This window comes from Phyllostomus hastatus, unplaced genomic scaffold (genome assembly GCF_019186645.2).
Source record: "Phyllostomus hastatus isolate PE091 unplaced genomic scaffold, TTU_PhHast_1.1 phas_contig_5, whole genome shotgun sequence".
Classification (NCBI taxonomy): domain Eukaryota; kingdom Metazoa; phylum Chordata; class Mammalia; order Chiroptera; family Phyllostomidae; genus Phyllostomus; species Phyllostomus hastatus.
The window spans coordinates 3,381,983-3,394,398 of NW_025333897.1; the positions used below are offsets into that span (position 1 = coordinate 3,381,983).

Genomic DNA, 12,416 nt, shown 5'->3' on the forward strand with positions numbered 1-12,416 from the left:
GTGTGTTGTTTAATTTTTACATATTTGTGAAGTTTCTACCTGTTCTCCTGTAACTGGTTTCTAGTTTCATCCCACTGTGGTCAGAAAAGATACTTGTTATGATTTTAGTCTTCCTCAACTTGCTAAGACTTGTTTGTGACACATCAAATGTTTCATTGTGTATGATATTCTGTATATACTTGGAAGAATATGTATTCTGATGATTTTTGATAGAATATTATTTAAATATCTGTTAGGTGCATGTGAGCTAAAGTATAGTTCAAAATCAGTGTGTTAATTTATGATTTTCTGTCTCCATGATCTATTCATGGTTAAAAGTAGGGTTAAAGTCTCCTATTATTGTACTGTTGCCTATTTCTCCCTTCTGATTTATTGGTATTTGCCTATTATTTAGATGCTGCAATATTGGATGCATATATATGTATTATTGTTATATTTTCTTAATGAATTGACCACTTTATTATTTTCTTTTTTAAAAGATTTTATTTATTTATTTTTAGAGAGAGGGGGAGGAAGGGTGAAAGAGAGGGAGAGAAACTTTGATGCAAGAGAGAAACATGTATCAGTTGCCTCTCATACACACCCTAACCAGGGACTGAATCTGCAACATAGGCACATGCCCTGAGCAGGAATCAAACAGGCATCCTTTTAGTTTGCAGGATGATGACCCAACCAACTGAGCCACACTGTTCAGGGCCACTTTATCATTTTCTAATGACCTTTTTTTTGTTGCTTGTTAATGTTTTTTGTCTTAGTCTATATTGTCTGATATAGGTATAACTACCAGTGCTCTTATTTATTTTCTACTTGCATAGGATATCTTTTACCATCCCTTTGGTTTGTGCCTGTGCATATACTTTAAGCTAAAGTGAGTATCTTGTAGACAGCATATAGCTGGATCTTCTTTTTTATCCATTAATCCACTTTATATCTTTTGATTAGAAAATCTAATCAGTTTACATTTTGAGTAATTATTAAATTAAAATAACACTCCTGCCATTTTATTCACTGTTTTCTGGCTGTTTTATAGGTCCCTTAAAGTGTTGCATTGATGTAACAGTCTCATTCTCCAGTTTTTACTAACTACTTTCAGGAAAGAAGTAACTTTCATCAGCTCTGCTAAGGATTCTGAGGTTTTCTCAGAGCATTTATGGCTATACCCATTCCACTCTTCTAGCTCTCTCTCGTGGCAGAATTATTAAGATTGTACGCCTTCTCTTGACCCTGCAACACACTATATAGAATGCTTGCTAAGAACCTTTCTTTTGTTTTCCCAAAGGCAGTCCTAAAGCTCATGTCTGTGATCTCTCCCTGGTCTATAGATTCAGGCTGGCTCTCTGCACATGCTCACTAGTTATCTGCCAAAGTTCACTCCACTACCACCAGAAGCATGAATAGGGAGTCAGTTACAGGGTCCAGGTGTGTGTGGGTGAGGCCTGCAAATCTTTGAGGTGCCTGTGAGCATTTGGGAGAATCTATAGACAAAGCATTCCCAGAAGCCCATGGACAGGCTTCTTGATGGAGTCTCCATTATAGTTAGTAGGATATGTGTCCCTTTAATCCTCAATGAAAGTCTCCAAGACTTTTTCTTCCCCCATTATTAAGCTGAGAATTCAGCCCTTTGGATGGGACAAGGGAGAAATTGGCCTATTTCTCACTGTCCTGCACAGTTAGGGAGCCAGATGGTCAGTTGCTATGAGATCATGGGTCTAGAGGATCTCTCATGTCCCTAATCTATGCCACACTGATAGAGAGGTGATGTGAGTCAAGTCAAACTGTTTCTCTTACTATTTCTGATGAGTCAAAACACAGTTTTTACTCTAGTGGTGAACTAGAACTTTTCTTCTGTAGACCTGTCATTCATGGGTGATTGTCTGAGACAGTTTTTTTCCAGTAGCTTCTGGACCATGGCCAAGAGGGACTAGAGTTGGTTAATGACCTCCTGTAGGATCCAGAGCTGGGACTAAGGTCTGTATACCTATTATCCAATACATGATTGGGCAAAACTTTTTCTGAGCCCCTTGGTATATGGTACTGGATCCCACAGCTCCCACAAAGGCACTTTTGTCCATGGATGGATGCCAAATTGTTGGTGTGGGAGAGGGGAAGACTAATAAAGGATATCTTATTCAGCCATAGTTGCCTTTGGTTTCTTAAACCTGTTTCTTTCAAAGACCGTAATCTTCAGCAGAAAAGGGTTCCAAAGGATGATTTACTGTTAGTCCACAGCCTACTCCAAACCATTCACTAGTGTTAGTGAATGTTTATGTTCATAGTATCCTTTTAGGACCTAGAAATAAACTCTTAGAAACAATGATTGTGAATTAGCTCCTGATTTCTTTATTTATTTCTTTAATCCTCACCTAAGCGTATGTTTATTGATTTTTTAGAGAGATGAGAAGGGAGAGAGACAGAAGGAGAACTATTGATGTGAGAGACAAACATTGATTGGTTACCTCTTGTACAAGCCCCAACTGGTAATCAAACCCTCAACTCAGACATGTGCCTCCACTACAAACTGAACTTGCAAACCTTTGGTTCATTGGATGATGTTCCAAACAACTGAGCCACCTGGCCAAGGCTCTTGGTGCTTTCTTTTTATCTTACCCATCACTCATAGAAATTCCTAAAAGGGCAGGAAATATGGACAGCCTCCTTTGTTCTAGTGCTGTTAAAGATTTTTTGGTTATATTTATATTTCTTTGACTATTTCAGTTTTTAACTAGGAAAAATACACATTTCTCATATTTAATTCATATCACTTTCAAGAAATTTTCACCAGCATCTCATTTCTGAAACTTATTCAAAGCTCTTTCTTAATAATCTTCTCTTAGTTCTACTTATAATTTTAGTTCAGAGCATGAGAAAAACTTTATGAATTTTTTTCTTTGGTGGTATTTGTGTGATTCTGTCTGTATCTTTCTTTTTTCAATGTATGTGAACTCTGAGCAATCATAGCCTATTTTCATGGCTTCAGGCACCTAGTATAAGCTAATGAACATTCCTCATTTCATTCTAGGTTTCTCCTGATCTAAAGAACAATATGTTCAACAATATGTCAATGTGTACCTCTAGTTGTGATACTGAACAGGACCAGAACCACTTAGTTTCTTGTCTCCTTAAATAAAATAATTTATTTCAGGGATGCCAATAATGAAAGTAAGATTTATTTCAGCTCTGCAGGAGGCAGAAACTCTGCATGTCAGAACCAGAGAGTAATGCCAAGGTGAGAGAAAAAGAGGTTTTATAGGCTTGCTGGATTCTGCTGGGTTTTGAGTTTCTATTAGCCTATAGGGTCTAACAAAAAGTTCTTTGTCTTTAATGACACCCAGTGATATTGATAGCTTAATTTCAGCCAATTTTTGCTCAGCAGGTGTTCTGTTCTGTTTTCTTTCTCCATGGAAATGTTGAACACAGGATGCTTGCAATTTCATATCCTCCTCTCTTTGCCCTGGGTTCTATGACTAGAATTTAGCAGAGAGATTATTATTCTTACATTTTCCCTTCCTGGCCCTAGGTTTAGGTTTTATGCATACCTTATTAATGTTCCACTGTGCCTGACAAGGTGTTTGTCATGGCCTCTAAGGTAGTTGTCAAGGCCTTCTATTCTATTTCAGTTGGATGTTCTACCATAACACAAATTTTGCATATCCTTCTCTCCCTGCTTCTGTTTCATCCAGATCCTGACTTCATATTTTTCCTGCCTCATTGAATCACAGACATCTGGAGAATCCTCAAACCAATTAAGTTGAATAAAGTTTTATATTTGCCCATCTTCCACACTCAATATAAATTGGTGCCTGAGACCTCTTTAACCCATGGTGGTTATTAAAGATACATGCTTGCTAATTCAGTGAATGAACATAACCTGACAAGATATTGCTAATGAAATGTTTTTTTTTTTAGAAATATTTTTAAAACAGGTAAATTTTTATACCTCTTACCTGTGCATACCATGAGAACCCAGTTCAGTATGTTTTTTCCACATCATCTAAGATGGATGAATTCAAATTGAGTAGAAGTGTGTTGTTACAGGGAACAGTGACATTCAAAGATGTGGCTATTGACTTCACCCAGGAAGAGTGGCAGCAATTGGATTCTTCTCAAAGGAACCTATACTGGAATGTGATGCTAGAAAACTATAACAACTTAATCACAGTGGGTAAGGGTAGTTTATTGTATAACCCAAATTCTTGGAGTAAAGTTGCTTTTTCCTCCTAGTTTTCTGAGGTGTAGGAACCTTCAAGTGTTAAACTGAATTTAGCCTTTAGATGCCTTTATTCATGTGAATGTGCATGCTGCAGCTTTCAGAACAAAAGGTCCTTTCTGGTTATGACTCTGGGAGGGGGCAGCATCTCCAGAAACCACACTTTTCTTGTCCTTCAGAAAACCTCGTTTCCCTGGGAGAGCCTAAATTCTTGAATAATTCTTTGTTCTAGTATTTATGCCTAAATCATATGTCATTTCCCTTTGACAGGCTGTCCATTCACCAAACCTTATGTGATTTTTAAGTTGGAGCAAGAAGAAGAACCGTGGGTTGTGGAGGAGGAAGAAGTGTTAAGGAGACATTGTCCAGGTTAGTGGGAGGGAACCAGATAGGTGAGAAGGAGCCAGGACCTTTTAATAATTAATATGTAAATAGTTGATTCCTCTAAAATGTTCTTCAAAGATATTTTCCTAAAGACTAGACTTTTATAGTGACAATTGGTTTGAATTTTTTAAAAACCTAAGGTATCACTTCTAGGTAAGATTCTTAACTTCTTTCCTCAGAAGTTATTTTCAAGAAACTTAAAAGGCCAGTTAGACTTTTTACTTGGGTGTTAGATATCAATATTTCATAACTCATTTCCAGCTTTAATAATCATTCTGTTTTTGACATCTCCAGTGTCTCTGCCCACCTTTTTATATAAGATCCTTTCTTTTTGTGTTCATATATTCATGGAATTACAGTTGTTCAAATAAACCTGTTAACATTTATAGTCCTTTATTTTCTCATTTCTTGTTCCTTCCATAGTAAATGCCTTAACATCATATTTTGTACCCATAATCATACCCACTGTATTGTTAGCTTTTGCTCTCATACTTCAATAATGGCTACATTTTACTTCAAGAAAAGTCTTAAAGATAGTGATACTTTTCAGTTTGCTCACATTATCCACTACATTTGTCTTGTATACGTATGCTCATATTTCTGTGTGTATATGTGTGATGTGTGCATACACATAGAAAATCTGTCTGGAAAAAGTCCAACCATTGTTAATATAATGAGAATGGTTTACACAACATCACTGTAACCTGGCAGCCAAAGAGAGAGTACTGGAATACACATGCATGAACAGTGACAACTCCACTGTACTAGTCAGTGGGGGTGGTAGACGCTGTTCAGTGAGCATGTTTACTGTGTGGCTGTCACATTCAAAACAATTGAGCGAGTAGAACAATGAATCTGCATCAGATTTTGCATTAAGCTTGAACATTCCTCTGCAGAAACTATTCCAGTGATTTAGAAGGCTGCAGCTATGGAAACTGGTGATTGGCAGCTTTGTCATGGCAGCATGCCTGCTTGTGCATCACATCTCATGGAGAGATTTATTGTGAAACATCAAAACACCCAGGTGACTCAGATGCCCTACAGCCCAGATTTGGTGCCCTGTGACTTCTGGCTTTTCCCAAAACTAAAATCACCTTTGAAAGGGAAGAAATAGGATTTGATGAGTTCTCAGTGGAAACACTATAGTCCAGAAGGGAATGGCAAGAAATATTCCAAGTAACAAATACCGAATACCTACAACCAAGACTACTCTATCCACCAAGGCTCTCAATTAAAATGTTAGGTGAAACAAAGTTTCCCAGGCAAAAGAAGGCTGAAGGAATACACCTACATCAAACCAGGACTGCAAGATATGCTACAGGCTCTGCATGAAGAAAAGGAAGAAAAAGAGAAAGAAAGACAGGTACGAAGGAAGCAAAATAGCAATGAATAAGTACCTAGCAATAATAACATTACATGTAAATGGATTAAATGCTCCAGTCAAAAGCCATATAGTAGCTTCATGGATAAGGAATCATGACCTGCAGATATGCTGCCTACAAGAGACCCACCTGAGAACAAAAGACCTATACAGACTGAAAGTGAAGGTTTGTAAAAAAATATTCCAAGGAAATGGACAGGAAAAAAAAAAAACGCTAGGGTAGCAATATTCATATCAGACAAAAGAGACTTCAAAACAAGGGCCATCAAAAAAGACCCGGAGGATAATTCATGATACTCAAGGGAAGAATCAATCAAGAACACAAAATAAACATATATGCATCCAACATAGGACCACACCAATATATAAGGAAAATCTTGGAGGACAGTGCCTTAGATTAAATGGACTTAAATGATACATATAGAACCTTTCATCCCAGAGAAACAAAATACACATTCTTTTCAAATGCATGTGGAACATTTCAAAAGGTAGACTACATGATAGGACACAAAACAAGCCTCAAAAAATTTAAGAAATGTGCCCTGGCTGGTGTAGCTCAGTGGATTGAGTGCAGGCTGTGAACCAGGCATCGCAGGTTCGATTCCCAGTCAGGGCACATGCCTAGGTTGCAGGCCATGGCCCCAAGCAACCACACATTGATGTCTCTCTCTCTCTCTCTCCCCCCCTTCCGTCTCTAAAAAATAAATAAATAAAATCTTTAAAAAAAAATTAAGAAATGTGAAATTATATCAAGCTTTTTATTCAGACCACAAGGGCCTGACTAGAAACCCACCACAAAGAAAAAACTAAAAAATACTCAAATTCATGGAGATAGAATTGCATGCTATTAAACAATGAATGGGTCAAGAATGAGATCAGGAAGAAATCAAAAAGTTTCTGGAAACAAATGAAAATGAACTCATAATAGTTCAAAACTTATGGCATACAGTGAAGGCAGTCCTGAGAGGGATGTTCATAGTGATACAGGCCTACCTAAAAAAAATAGAAATGTTTCAAATAAACAACCTAACCCTACATCTACAAGAACTGGAAGAACAACAACAAAGACAGCTCAGAACAAGTAGAAGAGGGAAATAACCAATCTCAGAGCAGAATTAAATGACGTGGAAACTAAGAGAACAATTCTAAGGATCCATAAATCCAGGAGCTGGTTCTTTGAAAAGATAAAAAAAATCAACAAGCCTGTAATCAGACTCAAGAAAAAAAGAGAGAGTTCCAAAATAAACACAATCAGAAATGGAAGAGGAGAGATTACAACTGTTACCAATAGAAATACAAAGGATTGTAAGAAATTGCTACAAAGAACTATATGCCAAGAAATTTGAACACCTAGGTGACATGGACAAATTTCTAGGAAAATATGATCTTCCAAAACTGAATAAAGCAGAAGCAGAAAGCCTGAACAGACCAATAATAGCTAGTAGCTACTGAAATTGAAACAGTAATCAAAAAATCTCCCAGCACACAAAAGCCCTAGAACAGATGGTTTCATAGAACTTTTAAAACACTCTAGGGGACTTCTGGACAAGATGGAGGTGTAGGTAGACACACTGTGCCTCCTTGCACAACCAAAAGAAGGACAACAACAATTTAAAAACAAAAAACAGCCGGAACTGACAGAAAATCAAACTGTATGGAAGTCTGACAACCAAGGAGTTGAAGAAGACACATTCATGCAGAATGGTAGGAGGGGTGGGGACCAGCAGCCAGGCAGAGAGGACTCGCAGCAAGGCCATGACTGGTGGACCCAGTGAGGTGGCGGATTGTGGAGCAAGGTGCACAAGGCTGCAGCTGGCCAGCAAGGCAGCAGTGGGGGGACCCACAAGGCAGCGGATTGTGGACTGGGCGGTCCCACATTTGTGTGCAGAAACTGGGAGAAACAACTGGGGAGCAGGACAGATTGCCGAACCCAGAGCCCCAGCTTGGGGGAATAAAGCCTCAAACCACTGATTAAAAACACCTGTGGGGGTTGAGGTGGCAGTGGGAGAAGTTCCCAGCCTCACAGGAGAGTTTGTTGGAGAGACCTGCAGGGTCCTAGAATGTACACAAGCCCACCCACATGGGAATGAGCACAAGAAGGACCCAAATTGCTTGTGGGAAGTGGAGGAAGTGACTGAAATCCTGCAGAGAGCAGAGCAAGTGCCATTGTTCCCTCTCGGACACCTGCCCCACATACAACGTCACAACCCAGCTACATGGGTTGCCCCCCTGGGTGAACACCTAAGGCTCTGCCACTTACTATGTAACAGGCACATCAAGACCAAAAAAAAAAAAATGGCCCAAACAAAAGAACAGATCAAAGCTCCAGAAAAAATACAACTAAGCAACGAAGAGATAGTCAACCTATCAGATGCAAAGTTCAAAACACTGGTAATCAGGATGCTCACAGAATTGGTTGAATTTGGTCTCAAATTAGATGAAAAAAAATGATGGCTATGCTAAGTGAAATAATATGCTAAGGGAACCAATAGTGATGAGAAGGAAACTGAGACTCAAATCAATGGTGTGGACCAGAAGAAAGAAAGAAGCATCCAACCAGAAAAGAAGGAAGAAACAAGAATTCAAAAAAAAAAAATGAGAGAGGCTTAGGAACCTCCAGAACATCTTTAGTAAACATTCCAACATCTGAATTATAGGGGTACGAGGAGGAGAAGAGGAAGAGCAACAAGTGGAAAACTTATTTGAACAAATAATAATGGAGAACTTCCCCAATCTGGCAAAGGAAATAGACTTCCAGGAAGCTCAGAGAGCCCCAAAGAAGTTGGATCCAAGGAGGAACACACAAAGGCACATCATGATTACATTACTCAAGATTAAAATGAAGGAGAGAATCCTAGAAGCAGCAAGAGATAAGGGGACAGTTACCTACAAAGGAGTTCCCATCAGACTGTCAGCTGATTTCTCAAAAGAGACCTACAGGCAAGAAGGGGCTGGAAAGAAGCATTTCAAGTCATGAAAGGCAAGGACCTATATCCCAGATTGCTCTATGCAGCAAAGTTTTCATTTAGAATGGAAGGGCAGATAAAGTGTTTCTTAAATAAGGTCAAGTTAAAGGAGTTCATCATCACCAAGCCCTTATTATATGAAATGTTTAAGGGATTTATCTAAGAAAAAGAAGATAAAAAATATGTACTATAAAGTGACAGCAAGCTCACAATCATTAACCACACCTAAAACAAAAACAAGCAAACTAAGCAAACAACTAGAACAGGAACAGAACCACAGAAATGGAGATCACATAGAGGGTTATCAACAGGGGAGTAGGAGGGGGAGAGGGGGAAAAGGTACAGAGAGTAAGTAGCATAGATGGTAGGTAGAAAATAGACAGGGGGAGGGTAAGAATAGTATAGGGAATGTAGAAGCCAAAAAACTTATATGTACGACCCATGGACATGAACTAAAGTGGGGGGCAGGATGTGGGTGGGAGTTGTGTGCAGGGCAGAGGGGAGTGAAGGGGGGAAATGGGACAAGTGTATTAGCATAATCAATAAATTATATTTTAAAACTACTTGAAATAAAAATAAATAAATAAATAAATAAATAAATAACACTAAAGGAATAGCTAACTCCTATCCTCAGATTACCCAAAAAATCCAAGAATGAGGAAATTCCCAAACTTTTTTTTATGAAGCCAGCTTTATCCTAATCCCCAAACCAGATAAAGACACAACAAAGAAAGAAAACTGCAGACCAATATCTCTGATGAACATAAATGCTAAAATCGTCAAGAAAATATCGGCAAACCGCATCCAGCAATACATTAAAGATATCATACACGATGATGAAGTTGGGCTCATCTTAGGGATGCCAGGATGGTACAATATTCACAAATCAAGAAACATAATACATCACATAAACTAAAGGAAAGACAAAAGCCATATGATCATGTCAACAAATGTGGAAAAAGCATTTGATGAGGTATAGGACCCATTTATGATAGAAACACTCAGCAAAGTGGGACTACAGGGAGCATTCCTCAACAAAATGAAGATCTCATATACATGAGACCTATAGCCAATATCGTACTCAATTGGCAAAAACTAAAAGCTTTCCAACTAAGATCAGGAACAAGACGAGGATGTCCACTTTGACCACTTCTGTTCAACATAGTATTAGAAGTCCTAGCCACAGCAATGAGACAAGAAAAAGCAATAACAGGCATCCAAATTATAAAGTAGGAAGCAAAACTGTCATTGTTTGCAGATGACATGATGTTATACATAGAAAATCCTATAGACTCCACCAAACAACTACTCTACCTAATAAGTGAATTTGGCAAAACAGAGGGATACCAAATTAATATTCAGAAATCAAAGGCATTTTTGTATACCAGCAATAAAATATCAGAAACAGAAATCAGGAAAAAAATCCCATTTGATATAGCAACAAGAAAATAAAGTACCTATGCATAAACCTAACCAAGGAAGTAAAAGACATGTACTCAGAAAACTATACAACATTGAAGATAGAAATAAAGAACACAAAAACAAATGAAAGCATGTACCATGTTCATGGATTGGAGGAATTAATATCACCAAAATGTCCATACTACCCAAAGCAATTCATAGATTCAATGCAATGCCTATTAAAATATCAGTGGTATATTCCACAGATATAGAATAAATACTTCAAAAATTTGTATGGAACCATAAATGAACCCAAATACCCACAGCCATTTTCAGAAAGAACAAAGTAGGAGGGATCGCACTTCCTGAAATCAGTGTATTACAAAGATACTGTAATCGAAGCAGCATGGTGCTGGCATAAGAACAGACACATGGACCAGTGGAACAGAATAGAGAGCTCAGAAATAAACCCAAGACTTCCGGCCAAGATGGAGGCATAGGTGGTTGCACTGAACCTCCTTGAGCAACCAAAACTAAGGACAACAATAATTTAGAAACAAAAAACAACCAGAACAGAGAAAAATGAACTGAACAGAAGTCTGACTACCATACATCCAGACTGGTAATGTGGGGCAAAATCAGAGGCCTACGGAGAGGGGTCGAGGGGTCCTGGCAGGAAAGAGCAGTGGCTGGCAGACGTGGGCACAGAAGGTGCAGATGGCAGTTAGCAGACCCCAGAAGCACAGGGGCAGCTGATGAACCAGTGGCAGACCTTGGGTGCGGCAGGCAATGAGCAGACCCAGTGAGGCGCTCGCAAGGCAGCTGACTGTCCATGGCCACACAGTCACGTGAAAACTAAGCGAAAACGGGCAGTGACACAGACTGTGCAACACAGGGACCCAGCACCAAGAAACAAAGCCTAAAGGCACCGACTGAAAACACCGGTGGGAGTTGAGGCCGGGAGATTCTCTCAGCATCATAGGAGAGCTCCTTGGGGAGACCCGAACGGCCTGAGAAAGTACACAAACCCACCCACCTGGGAGCCAGCACCAGAAGAGCTCAATTTGCTTGTGGGAAGCTGCATAGGGGACTGAAGTCCTACAGAGAGTGGAGCAGGCACCATTGTTCCCTCTTGGACCCCACCCCCACATACAACATCACAACCCAGCAACTGAGGTGCCCCACACTGGTGAACACCTAAGGCTCCACCCCTCACTATATAACAGGTGCGACCAAAGGAAAAAATTAAACTAAATTAAAAAGATAACTCAAACAAAGTTAAAAGCCCCAGAGCCAGTTTTTTTTAAACAACTGAGAAATAGCCAACCTATCAGATGAACAGTTCAAAGCAATGGTCATCAGGATGCTCACAGAATTGGTTGACTTTGGTCATAAATTAGATGAACAAATGCAGGCTACGATAAGAGAAAATGCACAGGGACCAATAGTGATGGAAAAAAAAAAAAACTGGGTCTCAAATCAATGAAGGGGCCAGAAGGAGGAAACGAACAACCAAACAGAAAAGAATGAAGCAACAAGAATTCAAAAAAAATGAGGAGAGGCTTAGGAACTTCCAGGACATCTTTAAACGCTCCAACATCTGAATTATAGGGGAACCAGAATGGGAAGAGGAAAAGCAACAAGTGGAAAAGTTATTTGAACAAATAATAAAGGAGAACTTCCCCAATCTGGCAAGGGAAATAGACTTCCAGGAAGTCCAGGAAACTCAGAGAGTCCCAAAGAAGTTGGACCCAAGGAGGAACATGCCAAGGCATATCATAATTACATTACCCAAGATTAAATGAAGGAGAGAATTCTAGAAGCAGCAAGAGATAAGGGGACAGTTACCTACAAAGGAGTTCCCATCAGAATGTCAGCTGATTTCTCAAAAAAGATCTTGCAGGCAAGAAGGGGCTGGAAAGAAGTATTCCAAGTCATGAAAGGCAAGGACCTACATCCAAGATTGCTCTATCCAGCAAAGCTTTCATTTAGAATGCAAGGGGAGATAAAGTGCTTCTCAGATAAGGCCAAGTTAAAGGAGTTCATCATCACCAAGCCTTTATTATATGAAATGTTA

General features: G+C 39.1%; 1 protein-coding gene across 3 annotated transcripts in view; it reads left to right on the forward strand.

Annotated features, from left to right (window-relative positions):
• ZNF569 (zinc finger protein 569) overlaps positions 1-12,416 on the forward strand; it is an 89,676-nt gene that overhangs the window by 54,331 nt on the left and 22,929 nt on the right. For all 3 annotated transcript variants that reach the window (XM_045846588.1, XM_045846591.1, XM_045846590.1), the window contains 2 exons: positions 4,036-4,162; positions 4,478-4,576. In XM_045846588.1, coding sequence (XP_045702544.1) covers positions 4,036-4,162; positions 4,478-4,576 — 226 coding nt within the window. The remainder of the gene's footprint in view (positions 1-4,035; positions 4,163-4,477; positions 4,577-12,416) is intronic.